This window comes from Ambystoma mexicanum, chromosome 8, assembly GCF_040938575.1.
Source record: "Ambystoma mexicanum isolate Mex_15411 chromosome 8, UKY_AmexF1_1, whole genome shotgun sequence".
Lineage (NCBI taxonomy): Eukaryota > Metazoa > Chordata > Amphibia > Caudata > Ambystomatidae > Ambystoma > Ambystoma mexicanum.
Window position 1 is genome coordinate 827,807,424 of NC_090929.1, and position 14,671 is coordinate 827,822,094.

At 42.2% G+C, this 14,671-nt stretch overlaps 1 protein-coding gene across 4 annotated transcripts in view; it reads right to left on the bottom strand.

The window, feature by feature from the left end:
• The window catches only part of LOC138472491 (cGMP-dependent protein kinase 2-like), a 2,724,950-nt gene that overhangs the window by 1,004,515 nt on the left and 1,705,764 nt on the right, over window positions 1–14,671 (bottom strand). For all 4 annotated transcript variants that reach the window (XM_069610703.1, XM_069610701.1, XM_069610702.1 and 1 more), the window contains exon 10: window positions 9,379–9,480. In XM_069610703.1, the coding sequence (XP_069466804.1) occupies window positions 9,379–9,480 (102 nt within the window). The remainder of the gene's footprint in view (window positions 1–9,378; window positions 9,481–14,671) is intronic.

Consider the following 14,671-nt stretch of genomic DNA (forward strand, 5'->3'; position numbering starts at 1 on the left):
AGACATATAAATTCGATTTTTGAGTAATGGAGAAATGGTTTATTTTTTAAAGGAGCAGGTGATGATTTCCGTCTTGGTACCTGCATTACAAATTGTATCTATAGACATGGCCGAAAAGGGGACAGAATCCTTGAGTATTGAAGCTGAGCACAGAACTCCTTGTTCTCCAGACGCTTTCATGAATATCAGTAGTTTGAACATATTTTGGATGGATGCTTAATGGTGAGAAAAAATGATTTACCCTCTAGATCCTTGGCCTAGCCGTCTTTGGACCTGGGTTGACATTTGATGGTGATTTGGACGATGTGCATTTTGTTCACAAAATCTTGTATTACTTGTTCAACTCTCACATCCTCTAAAGGTTTTTTGGATGGAGTAACGTTAGTATTAATTAATTTGGACAGGTGCCTTCTTCTGTTTGCTGTACATTTTAAACACTTTGTATGTTCTGTTCTGTGCCAGTGATATGCGGTTCTAAATTAATGTTTCCTTCTTCCCCTCAGTTAAGGCATGATTCCATTGAGTGATCTTGTCATTGTCTGGCCAAATCCACTGTCATTTATGTTCCACATTTTTGTATGATTCGCTTTTGACAGTTAATATCATGATGGTCTTTTTAGGTGGTCTGATTTTCTTCTGAATGAGTGAAGCAAGGATGTAAAGTGGTCATATTGTTTCCTAATTAAATGTCCCCACTAATTTATTGGGATTTTCATCTGGGACATATTTTAGCGCTTTAGAGATGAAGATTTGGTGCTGGTGGAAATTAATCTAGTTCACCTTTTCCATGGGTCTCATGAAAATTGTTTCTTCTGCTGTGCTGGGTATGGGTTAGAAGCTGTGGTGGCATTTGCTCAGGTTAAGCTCGTGATTTAATCACACAACTGGTGTGTAATGCCACTGATAATTGGATTTTCATCCACGTATTAAAATCCAGTGACTGACGATCAATGAGAATGAGGAAGTTCATCAAAAAATCAAGGCCTAGTTTTCCTATGGTTGACCGGAAAAGATAAGTGAATCAAGGAAGAAACTGATATTTACCAAGATTAGGATTGTATTAGCTGTCTTTAGCATTCTGGTAAATAGGTCAAACCACTCCTGTAGACATTAAGGATTGTAACTAGACAGTTGATGTGCTACAATGAAAATTATTGTTTTATTCTGGCCAATGATGTATTTTCAAATTAATGGGTCAAACTATGTTGTTTGAATAGTGGAAAATGTAGTCACTCAGTAATTTTCATGCCAGAGAGACCCCGCCTCTAGTTCTCATCTTAAAGTTGCTGGTCTGAATCTGGTCGTTTACAGAGAGCAGGGCATCCAGGGACGTGGCAAAATTGTCAGAAAACACGATTGTGATGCCTAGCATATCAATCTAATCTGCAAATCCTCAATGATGTTGCAGATTTTAGAAGCATTTTTAGTGACAGGTATAGCATTTAAGGTGCCTAACGGTAAATTATAGGGTGGTTTTGATTTATGTGGGGGCTCTTTACCACTGAGTTTTATATGTAACTGGCATAGTCACAGGTTGCTTTTATTTCCTGTACTTATTTGAGATTTCCTTACAATATTTCTTGTTATGTGCAGTTTAGATAGATACTAATTTCTACCAGCCCTGGAGTCTGGCGATTATGTTATTTTTGTGTGAGGTTTGATTGAACTGAAACTCTACCATTGTAAGCAATGAGATTCATGCATTTGTTTGGGTCATGTGTTTCTGGGTGAACAATCAGTGGTGGCGATTCTATTTCCACATGTGGGATGTCTAAGTGTGAGTAGCCAATCATGTTCTTCTATAATAATTAATTATTGCAAAAGCTTGCAGACAAGAATGCTCTGCTTGCAGTGTGATTGTTCTAGTATTGTGACCATTATTATCTTTTTTAATTTTGCATCTAGGAATCACAGTTTCCCATCTAAGTTCTCAATTTATGTTGACTTGATCTTGGTTCATGAAACACATCCACCTTAGTCCCCAATGATGTTGCTAAAAATAAGCATATTTCTAATGTGTACCACGCCTAGTTACCATGTTGTATACAACTGCACAATACAGCTTTGGGAACATTTGGAAATGAAACAACACCTGGAGGATAGGTGGTTAGGTTTTGCTCCTTTTCGAAGTACCAACATGGCCCTTATGGAATTTAAAGACACCTTTTTAGAAATCACAGACAGTGGACACACAGGCATCTTGATGCTCCTAGATCTTTTGGCACCCTTTGATACCCTTGACCACAAGTTCATATTAGAATGGTTGAGGGTTATAGCGGCACTGTCAGAGGAAGTGGCCACGTGGTTTAAGTCTTTCTCATCCAGTAGACACTCTAGAGTCACAGTCAAGTCCTGAATGCCATTCCCGAGGTGGTGACATGTGGTGTGCTGCAATGGTCATGTATTTCCCTGTTCCATTTTAACAGTTATATAAAACCTTTACATGACACATTTTTAATCTAAGGGTAGGTTCCCGAACTACACTGATGACATCCAGATTACTTTCCAACTGAAGTGAAGATTGTTAGAGAATGTGTGCTTCATTCATTCCACCTTTCAAAGAATCTCGCTTTGGATGGTGTCAAATTGATTAGGGTTTAGGAAAGCCAAAACAAAACTAGTTTTGATATGATCTGGAAACAGCTCCCAGTTACTGTCGAGCTTGTGCCAAAAAGCAGTCCAAATCAGGTTTCAGGCATAATGTTTTACTTGTTCTGTCCATGGCTTCACATATCAGCAGTCTGATTTGCACAAGTTATTATAATGTCATGATCCTTAAACACCCCCTTCCAGTTGTTTCAGAGTCTGCTTGTGCTACTCTGGCAAGGGCCATAATTGGAGCAGAGGCAAATTATTGTAATTACAACTACACAAGAGCTACTAATTATATCATTCGCCGGTTGCAGATCCTGCAGAACATGGCTGCTTTTATTGTTAAGAACAGCAATAGGGGGGAACACTTGACACATTTTATGAAAGCTTCTTTGGCACCCATCCAAGTGAGAATCAAATTTCAACTTCAAACTCTGATCCATAAATGTGTATTTCTTATTTTATTTTTTAAATGTATAAAGCGCGCAAACAGCCCAGAGGCATCCAGAAGCTGTTACAAGGAAATGAAACTTAGTTACATGAAGCATACGTCAGGATAGAGGAGAAGTGGCAGACATTCTAAAAACATTGCATACATATATGATATGATAGTTTATTTATAACATGCTTTGTACCCAGAGGTTTCTAAGCGCGGACCCGGCGATCGCACCTGTGTTGCTTCCAAGGCGAGCACATTGCCCCTGTGCTATCCTCACGAATAGTGGGAACTTGTTCTTCATTGCCTTACCCACCTTCCTGAGCTGCTACAGCCCATGCAAGAGACCCTGTTTTCGCCCTTCTGCACTATTGCGTGCACCTGCATTTGAAAGTACATTGAGTGCTAGGCTCCTCTCTTCGTAGGGACAGGACTGCCTCTCAATTAGGGCTAACTTTATGAAGAACTGCCTAAAGACTATTTGCACTGCTTGCTTCCTTCCCTTTTAGGCTGTGGACCCATTATGTGCTTTTATCCCTTTAGGCCACTTGGTATTGTGTATTTGTATTATAGTAGTGTTGTGTAGGTTTGATATATTACTATTGATAATTGCTGTGTGTTGAATTTCAAAGTCCTTGAATAAATGTACTTACATTTTTAATATAGATACACCTGTCTGGGAGTGATCTGTAAGTGTCCTTTACTCTCTGTGCTCATTGAGGTCCCCCAGTCACCCTCACCCCTCCTGAGACCTAGTCTTGACTGTCGCTAATGCTACCTTGATTGGTCTGGCTTGTCCAGAAGATTTCTCTGTTCCAAGAAACTAGGCTGGCCTTCTGAACCTCTGCCCACCAGGTCAGAGTTCAAAAAGCAGAGTCGAGGAACCACTGGTGACCGTTGGAAGGATTGGCACCCTGAGCCCGCTGTCGTCCTGCTGGACCCTTCTGCATCTGATCGAACTAGAGGGTCTGCAAATACGCTTCGACCCATTAGAATAGTGGGACCAACTATTCTGCGCACCTTCTTCAAACCCTGCAAGTAAGCCTTCTCTGAAGTGTCCCTGTGCCAACCAGTGGGCTGACCAGCTTGTGCAGGACCTTTGCTCTGACACCGCTGCCGTTTTGAGGAGACCCTTGAAAGTCTGGGATCAGGCAAATAGCAGTGTCTTGATGGCTAAGTGGGAGGTTTCTGTTCTTACAGGGGGTGGAAGGGCAGTCCATTGCAGGGCGCCTAGGAATGGGAAGCTAGCGCCACTTGCTCTTGCTCGTTTAATTTTGAGTATTGTGAGCATGATGGCCTGGGGTGTTCTAGTTGGTCTGGAGGATGCAGATCTGTGTATTCTTTGAGTAAGGTGTAGCAGGGCTGTGTGGTTGACGCATTTGTGGGTTAGAGCCAGGGTTTTAAAGAGGACACTCTCTTTGATGGGTAGCCAATAGGCCTGTTTCCTGGCAGAAGATATATGGTCCCTTCTTGGGATGTCAATGGCTGCGCAGAACACACCGTTTTGGATCTTTGGAGCGTCTCCATGTTTTTTACTGACATGCCCGCAAAGACGGCATTGCAGTAGTCGAGTCGGGACCTGGTTATAGCTCTGGCTATGGTTAGGCAGTTGTCCTTAGACAGGAATGGTCTGCCTGCATTAAGCAGCTTGGCATGGTATGCTAGGGCAGACGGAATGGTGTTGACTTGCCCGGACATTGAAAGGTTGGAGTCTAGGTCGACTTTGAGGGTTTTTACTGTTTGGGAGACTGTGATTTGGATGTTGTTGATCGTGAAATGGAGGACTTGGTTGTCTAGTTTCTTTAATGTTTCAGTGGAACCAATCAGGGGAATTTCCGTCTTGTCACTGTTGAGGCACAACCCGTTCTCGGCCATCCAGGCTTGGATGGTAGTGTAGGCGGCATTGAGGGCCTTGGTGTATGGCACCCTCCCATCAATAACATTAACTCACACTGCTTGCCGGATATGAGTCCATCTGGGTCATTCGGAATTTCTTTGACCCCTACCTCACTCTGTATCTTTTGTGTAAATTCATGCATAACGTATTGTACTTTTTTTCATGTAAATCTTGTAAATATACTACATAAGTCACTGTACATTTTTTTGGTTGTTCGTTATGCTGCAATGCCTTATTGTTACCAAATTACATGTTATCTGTAAACTTCTAAGAAATGCGCCCAGATGCCTTTGGGCCAGACGCGCAATACAAATAAAATAAATACAAATAAAAATATATGAGCAGAAGGTTTGAATGGCACAAATCTAGTAGAGCCCTTTGATCTTCATCACAGCAGTTGTTGCCTTTTTCAAGATTTTTCAGATCAAGGGATCTTGGCACATACTGCATAGTCATAGGGGCTAAACTCTGGCACAGTCTTCGTTTAGACCTTAGGAAAATGTCTAAACTCGTGCCTTCGGAAAATAAATCTGAAAACGTTTTTGTTTGATGCCTGCTGAGAGTGCAAGCTAGTCTTACAACCCCAATAACCCCCCCTGTTGACAGGTGGATACATCCAGCTCTGAGAAACCTTCTTTGATAGTTGCACCTCAAGCCCCCTCCTACATATCTGAAATGTGAAATGTACCTATTTCCCACAGTTCTGTGTATGAATGAGCATGTGTGCAACTCATTATTTGTAAATAGAAGACCAGTAACTATTGTGCAAGGAGTATTTGGATTCTCCATTCAACCGTTTGAGAAGATATTGTATCTGTTTTGATAATGATAAAAAATATTTTCAAAAGAGGGGAATGCGCTTAGGGACATGATAACAAAATGGGTCAGGAATGGAATGTTGCACTTGGACCTTACATCAAGTTTACTCATGGATCACATACGATAAGGTGTGTGTTAGATGCTTCCTTGGAAATAAAAAGCACTCAAACTGCTAAAGGAATTGCATACATGCTGTATAGATATGATGGAACATTAGACCGTACAAAGTGGAGCGATAATGGTATACCAGTGTATGTAGATCCATGCAAAATCTAACCTAACTGTAATGCAGACATAGTATCTGGTCATATCTGTATTTTTATCAACAACAGCTGGTAAGGCAGATATGGAGAGAACAGACAGGCCACAAGCAAGCATGTTAGAAGATTTCAACAGGAAAGAAAGGAAACATGTACAGCAGTCCATCTGTATAGAAGCCAGAAAATCAATGGAATCGGAGAGCTTAGGTATGATAGACACAGGCAAATCCCTCTAATTTCAAATGCACCCCCAACCCAGACCGTTGGCTTTCAGGTATTTTAGAGGACTTGGGCTTGGCCCAAGGTCCCAGAAACACAGGAACATGTGGCAGGGGGGATAAGGCAGGACGGAGGTGAAACCAGAATGAGATGGTCTGGTGAAAGGGCAGTATGAGTCCGCCCCCTTTGCCGCATGCAAGAGTTGGCTAGATGTTCAAGCGGTTAGTGCTATGAGATGCCCACTTTGTTCTGGATGTTAGCTGCGTGGGGACAGAGGGGAGACAGACGTGAGATGGTGGAGGAGCAGTGCAGTCCAAATACACCAGTCTGAGTGGAAGAGGAGAACAGAGAATATATGAGCAGACACTGGTTGAATCAGGGTAATCCTGAAAGCTGAACTGGCCAGTGGGGGGGTGGGGCCGGTGCACACTGCATTAAATGCTAAGAGAAAAAGAAGAGGTGGTGAAGGCATAGAGAGGAAAAGACAGGTTAAGGAAATCAATGTGGCAACAACTAGAGTAAGTGAGCTAATTATAGGATCCGTGAGGCTGGCTCACTGTGTGATATCATGGGACTTATGTGATGCTTACCTTTACCATGATTGCTGATGGGGAAGGGAGGAGGACGAGCTTGGTGCAGACGTGGCCAGCCACCCCACCACCAAGCAGTGAGTCGTACATAAAAGAGCTCAGGGCTTAGTATTAAGAGGCACAAACTGGTGTACCAATAGGAGATGGAAGGAGTGTGAGCTGGAGAGCAGGAGGAAGGGAGCAGAGATGCTGACTCAGAGAAGCGCAGTTGAGAAGTCACAGCAGAGACCCCCTCCTTCGTTATACTAGTGGCTGCAGGAAGGGTTATAGCAAGATATGAAAGTATGATGAGAAGAAATTGCTGAACTGACTATAATTGCGGCCTTGCAGTAGAATCACAATACCTGCAAGCTACAACACCGAGGAAAACAACAGGCCCAGTATGGTGAACCCTGTCTTGAGGGTGAACTTATCACAGGTGGGCAAAAAAACTGGCACTGTGGAACACATCATTGCTGACACTACACTTGCCAAAATGTGGGTGCCCTAATGGAAATAGGGCATCAAGATTGTGTTTAGGGAATGCAAAAGAGCGCAATGCATTTCCTAAAACGATGTCCAGTTGGTACAGAGGCAAGGAATGCTTTGTGTGAGGCGTAGAAGTTGGGCATGGCCCACAATACGTGTTAGAAGAGTATGACTGCATGTCATTCTCTGTGGGCGGTGTGGTGAGAATCAATGCTGCAGGCCATGCCCCAAATGCATTTTGTCCCCTGAGAAGTCGGTGGATATAGAAACTGCGTTTTAGGCATGGTCCATGAACAATTTCTATACTTCTGGGTGCAAGGGGAAGGGTCACTGCCTCTAGGACATGAGTGCAGGCCTAGGCCCAGGTGATATATAGGTGCTAAACCTTGGGCATAGCCATAGGCCATGCCTCAGAGGCCTTACCCAAAGGTCATGTCTAAGGGCCATGGCCTGTAGTTACTGTGAGGATAGGAGGTTTTGCACAGGACATGGCCACTGTCAATGACATGTCCGAGGTACAGAGAGGTGGAGTCTAACAAGATGAATGCACTGAGTGCATAGCCAAAAGCTTTGCACAGTAAACTTTACTCATAGGGAAAGGTGATAGTGCATAAAAGGTATGGATGGGTATGGCTACTCTACATAGAACATACGATCAATGCTAAGCCTAGTCATCTTGAAGTGTTACCATAATGATGTCTTTAATGATGTAAGTGGTGATGTTATATGAGATGCCATCAACACTGTCATTTGTGATGTCATGAGCTGTGCATACATGAGGCGAATTGTAGTTACAATGCTAATATAACTGGCTAATTTGAGTGTTTCTTAGATGTTGAATTGTGAATAACATCTCTTTCACTGAAGATTCTTTAGATCCATTTCAAAGGTTTTTATTACAAATAATTAACCATAACTGGATGTAGTTTCCTATTTTGACCAAATATATATTTGTATTGTGATCATTATAATGTTTTCATACAATCATTTCAGATTTTTTAAGTGTGGTGACCTGGATTAGTAGCCCACTAGTAATGCTTTAGGGAACACCTGCATGGTTTTTAAGAACTTATATGCAAATTCCAATTAGAAAAATGTGTCTCTTCATGTAAACAGCTACAACTCAGCATGTGGAATTTCATTCACAGCAGTCCAGCTGTTAAAATCCAATTTACACACTGAAATTAAAATCAATCATCATTTCAGCTGTTCTGCATACTCCTGACCCTGCCGAATGTTTTCATTTGCCATCACATCATGTAAACAAAGAGTTCATATTGCCTCGATATATCTTACATCTTGCAGTTTCTCGATTCTACGTCTTGAATGTATTCATTGTTTTAATTGGATCAACAACATGATTACACAGATTACAATAACTTTGAATACCACATGGCCAATTCTGGGAACGAAAAAGACCTTGGTCGGTGATTGTTTTTTATGAATCTGTAATAACTTCAGACATTTCAGTTTGGTGATTTCAGATGTACTCCTTGTGACACGAAAGTTGAAGGAAAAAGTAGAATCAATCATAAGCTCTGGACAATTACTCTAGATACTTTACATGTCTAGGGCTTAGCCAATCCGTGTCATTATAGACCATATGCAAACCACTATTGTCCCTACTCCAAACGTGGTTGTAGTTTATACAGTGCTAAAATCTCTCTCTCTCTCTCTCTCTCTCTCTCTCTCTCTCTCTCTCTCTCTCTCTCTCTCTCCCTCTCTCCCCCCCTCTCTCTCTCTCTCTGTCTCTCCATCTGTCGTTAGAAAATAATTGGTTCCAGGAGTAAAGAGGGTGGGCTAAAACGTGGGAGATATCTCTCTTGTAAACCCTGATATCTTAATGTGAAGAAAGCATCGAAAAAATGTGAAATAAGGTCTCATTGCCAGCAGAAGTGTGCAAAAAATGTACATAAAACAGTGTGTGATGGTATAAGGCTTCTCTCTCGGGATTATTTCGCTCCCCTTTATTATACACATATCTCACACACAAAATCCCCCAAAATGAAAAACGAAGCACAGAAAGGCAAACGACTCCATCAAGCAGGTCAGCAAAGTGAAAGAGCATCTCAGTGAGATCCAGCAAGGGCTGCTTACCCAGCTTTCCTGCGGTCGTGGTCATTCAGCGCTAGTTGATACACATAGTCGCGCAGGTAGGTCTGCAGCTCCTGGTAAGTTCCCACCATCTGATTGAATGTACTGGGTGAAAAAAGTAAATACAGCAATTTAGAAAATGGTAAACCCACCCATCCCACAGTCAATGCAAACAATCTATTGGAAACATGTGTCTTTAATACATGGAGAGAAGGTAGACACATTGAGTAATTTGGAGGGGGGTTAGTAGTAGCTGTAAATCAGTAGAGGTGGGAAATCATGTGCTACGCTTTAGAAAGTGCTGCCGATGTCTTGAGCGAAAGATATGAACATCTAGTGTCCCCTACAGAAAACTAAGTAATGCTGCCTCATGATTAACACATACTGAATTTGTGTTAGGGAATAGTCCATGTGCGCCACAGCAGGGCCATCTTAAGCACTTTTGGGGCCCCGGGCACGGACTTCTTTGGGGACCCCTCCACCAAACCAAAGGAATTAAGTGATCAAGAATATCTGACCCCCTCCCCCTTGCCACAATCACAACCCATAGGTTGATATGCTGCCTTGAAACATTAAAAATAACGATGCTTACTCCCTTGAAGTCTCTAATCAGACTGATAATGTTGGGCTTCAAATGCTACTTGTTTATCAGTCTACAAAGAGGTTACTTCTGTTCTAGCATAGATACAGGAGACTTTATATCAATAGAATCCAGGAAGGTATGCAGCCTGTACTATTAATGCACAACTGTATGTAAAAGGTACATGTACCCAGAATAGACAGAGATCTCAAATTTGCTGCCTCATAGAATGCAAACTTGCTCAAGCATGGATAGAGCAGACCAATTGGTAAGTAGGAGAAAGCTACACGTACCATAGCATGGATAGTGGATGCAGATTAGATGCTACCAGGAAGGTGTCTGTATCCAGACAGACTGAGATTATATATGGGACATAGTTTTCAAATACTGTTGCCATTAGAGATCAAAATAATAAATAATAAAGTGCCTGCGGTGTGCAATATATCAATGCTCACTATTATAGTGGAAGCAACACTATAGCCAGTGAAACCATGAGTGGGGCTGTTTTGAAGATCATACCCTGAGAAGGAACTCTCTCTGAAGGGCTGACAATTTTGAAAGGTTTAGGGACTGGCAATTTCAAGAGGCTAGGGAATACAAGATTACATTAGATGCCCAGCATTACACAAACTCGTTAAGGGGGGAATCTGTGATTTGTGCCAACTCTGCAATTTCTGCATTTGAACACTTTTGTTACCAATTCTTACCATGAACTAAAATAATCTATTTTTTATAAAACTGACTTGGAAAGTACACACAGAACATGACCAAACATGACACTTTTTAAAATCTGGGTTGGTATTTTGTATTTTAAAGCTTTACATACTTCCAAAACACCGGCTTGTCAAATTGTCATTTATAAACGTGTAGGAAAACCTTTGGCTTTGACAAAAATGCAAAGCGTTTTTGTGTCAAATGCGCAGTCTTTAAAATATGCTTGCCCAAGCCCTTCACCATCTGGTCTGCTCCCTTCTGTCTACCACCCCTTCCACTCAAATGGCCTACATAAGAAGAAAGATCAAGTAATGGGCTTAACGATGCCACCAGCATGAGAGGAGGCAAACTTCACAGAAGACAATACAGTAATGTACCAGATATTAGATGATTGACCAGGATCACTGTATTGTCTGCTGGCAAAAGCCAGGATACAAGCATGGATGCTTTGGTTCCAAATTCCGATACTTATTAATGTCTTGGACTAACAGTTTAGGCTCATCATTGAAGGCAATTGCCTAGGTTTTACAACACCCCATCTGAGCAATCCATTTTCTAGACCTTCACCATAAGGATGACATGTCCGTTTTTATAGCAACCCCTATCTGGTGCAGGTATATTGCTGATAATAGCGCATGTTGTGCTGCAAGACTAAGTACATATGCAGGCAGGTTTATAAACTTCACACATAGGAAAGGCTCAGCAAGCCTTACAGGAATGTGCTATTCTAATCTTGCATAGAAACACATACCACTGCAATGAGTGCTTAACACACTGAGCTAACTTCTGAACCATTGTGGCACTCAATTTACCAGTATGCATTTCAAATGTGGCTATTGTACATGAACATAATTCCCAGAGGAAGGAAAGAATGCTACAGGAGTTGTGCCGCAAGGAACATACAAACTATATATAGATCACAGTGAACACAGAAAGCATTACATGATGAATTGATTGAGGTAAAATGTACTTTCCAAAAACAGACAGGCAATAGGTTTAGAGCTTCAGTACCACGCATTGCAATATCCTGGTGTGTGCTATTTCAGACTGGTGAACAAAGGAATATTACTTCTTTAGATGAGGCAGCCTTGTGGGCCCCCTCCAAGGTGGGGGTCCGGGGCAAGTGCCCTTTATGCCCTCCCATAGAAACGTCCCTGCGCCACGGTGAGTGATGTACACTAGGTAAGTGGGCTAGTCATTTGGCTGACTCGACTTGACCCAGAATACGATGGCAATTTAACACTAATGAATGAACACAATATGTTACATAAAAAAGGTGATTTTAGAAGTTCAAACAACCTAATTTCTTTTTTTTTTTAAACGGGACGTGCTCAGTCCATTAGAGGGCATTGAAATTAATCCGAGAGACATCACTATATCGTTATAATGTGTGTTCATCTGCATGTAGAACATACTTTGATGGCAGTCCCACTGCTGCTATATAGACCACTGTCAGTGGCTCAGTGAACAGCTGCATATAGGTGCACCTTGGTCAGGCCTTGCAGCGCTCCAGCCTCATACCATTTTGTTCCTCCATCAGTCAACAGAGTAGAGAGCAAGAGGAGACATACTGCATGCTTTCCAGAGTCAAAGGTCAGTCAAATGTATGGTGACTGCCTGCACCTTCTCCCAGGACACAATACCTGGGCAATGAGATTCAACCATGTACTCTATGTCAAAGGCCTTTAGTTTGAACCAGTGGCCACGATTCCTCAATAATTGGACCATAGGCCAATGTTCATGGCGTTTGGCCATGGCTACAGCCCACAATCCCTAAGGCATGGGCTTCAGCCATATTGCAGGCCCGCTAATCCAGCTCAGAGTGCACAGCACTGCCGGAGGCCAGGGCCAGGCCCCACTTTAACCCCATAACCGGTCCCTTGGTGCTCAGGCAATAAGGTTGTATTACTGTTTTTTTGTACAGAGTAATTCCAGATTTGCTAAAGCATGCTTTTGGGGCCTGGCCGAAGCTCCTTGCGCAAGTTTGGTGCAAATCCATTCAGCTGTTTGTGCTTTAGCCTCAAGCACAATTTTGTATTCATTCCAATCTATCCCGATTTTGAACATTTTTGGGCCTTCCTCCAATTTGACGAAACTACATCAAACTTTGCAAAAATATTCAACGACAGGTGTATATTGTTTTTCACAAGGTTTTAATGAATTTGTTAAACAACGCCAAAGTCATAAGTTGCCCAAAAAACTACGCTTTGCTGAACCTGATGCCCCTACAGCTTTACCACCCCCTCCTTACAGAAACATCACCAAACTCTGCAAAGATATTCAGAGTCTGGTCTATATTGTTTTCATAAGATTCAGATTCGTCAAACGGAGCCTAATTATAAGCCGCCCAAAAACTGTTTTTTCTCAACCCTGTAATGGAGATCTATCTATATATATATTCATTTGGGAAAGTTTGTTTGTATGTTTGGGGTTGGATCCAGCCCCATAACAGTTGGTGGGCTGGAATTTTGTCCCAAGGTCAGGAAACCAGTCTGGAGTGTACCGGCAATAGTGAAGTCTGACCAACCCCACCGATTCGCCCTGCACAGGTGGGACCTGCCCCAGTGCTATCAGATTTCTGAAAGTTTGTTTGCATGTTCGGGGTTGGCTCCAGCCCCATAACAGTTGGTGGGCTGAACCTTTCGCCCAATGTTGGCATACCAGCCTGGGGTGTACTGGCGATAGTGAAATTTGACCAACCCCACCGATTCGAGGGAGGGTCTGGCCCTGTGCTAGCAGTATGGGCGATTTCGGGAGATTGACGATTTTGCAATTGTTTGCTCCAGCCCCACAACAGTTAGTAGACTGAGGTTTTGGCCCAAGGTCGGCATACTAGTCTGGGGTGTACTGGCAATAGTAAAATCTGACCCACCCCGCCAATTCGTCATGCACAGGGCAGTGTCCGGCCCTGTGCTATCAGTATAGGCGATTTTGGGCGATTGCAGATTTTGCGATTTTTCAAATATAGAAAGTTCGGACACAATATAACATACACAAAGCTATAGCAGACCCCCACGTGCATGTCCGCTACATACCCTGGCAATGCCGGGTGGGTACTGCTAGTATGTACATATTCAGTGAAAAACTTTGCTAACAGGACGTTATGGTTAAAATACTCTAATAAAAACCTGTGAAATTCAGTGAAAAAACCTTAAGAGACGTTATGGTTGCATCACAAAAGAAATCTAAAAGCCAAATGAAATTGACAGTTATATTAAGCTACGCAGCCACAGCTTCCACTGCGCCCATGCACTGCTCAGACTAACACCGAGTACATCAAAAATGGTCTCCCAAATGGCATCATCGATGACATCCCTAATAACATCACATAAAACATCACTCTTCTTTAACAACCATCATGGAAAGTTCTTAGAAGAGGTTCTGTTTAGGGTATTGATAACAACATATCCACACTATAGTTAGGTTGAGTATCAAGTACCATGGAAAAACTGACAAATTAATTACTAATAACTTTTGACTCATATAACGAATTTGGCTGAAATTGTACAAAACAAATTGCACTTATGCCCCCCACACACAACTCCCCACTCAGACTGGACATTTGCGGAAAGATCTGTTAAAAAATAGTTTCTAAGAAGACAGAAAAACACAGTTTCAGCCTAAGGCCCATTCAATTTCCCATAGAGGAAGAAGTCAAAAGTTTAGTTTGTACGCACATCAAAAACCCACTGGACGGAACTGGACCCGGTACGAAACGAACATGGGCACAAACCGTTGACTCAGTTTCCGGGGGCGGACAAGGGCCTGGGGATATTGCCTCCAATAGTGTTTTAAATATTTGATATAGAAGGGGGTGCTCCCTTATCCCAAAAGTTTAGTGATATTTCCCAAGGTGCATTACAGCAGAGAGGCTGACAAGATTTTCAAAAATGAAAAAACAGCAATTTTCCCCGCAAATTTCTATTGCTAATAACTTTTGACTTACTGGATGGATTTGGAGGAAAAATATATTTAAAAAAATGTTTGTTATGTGCCCCCCGT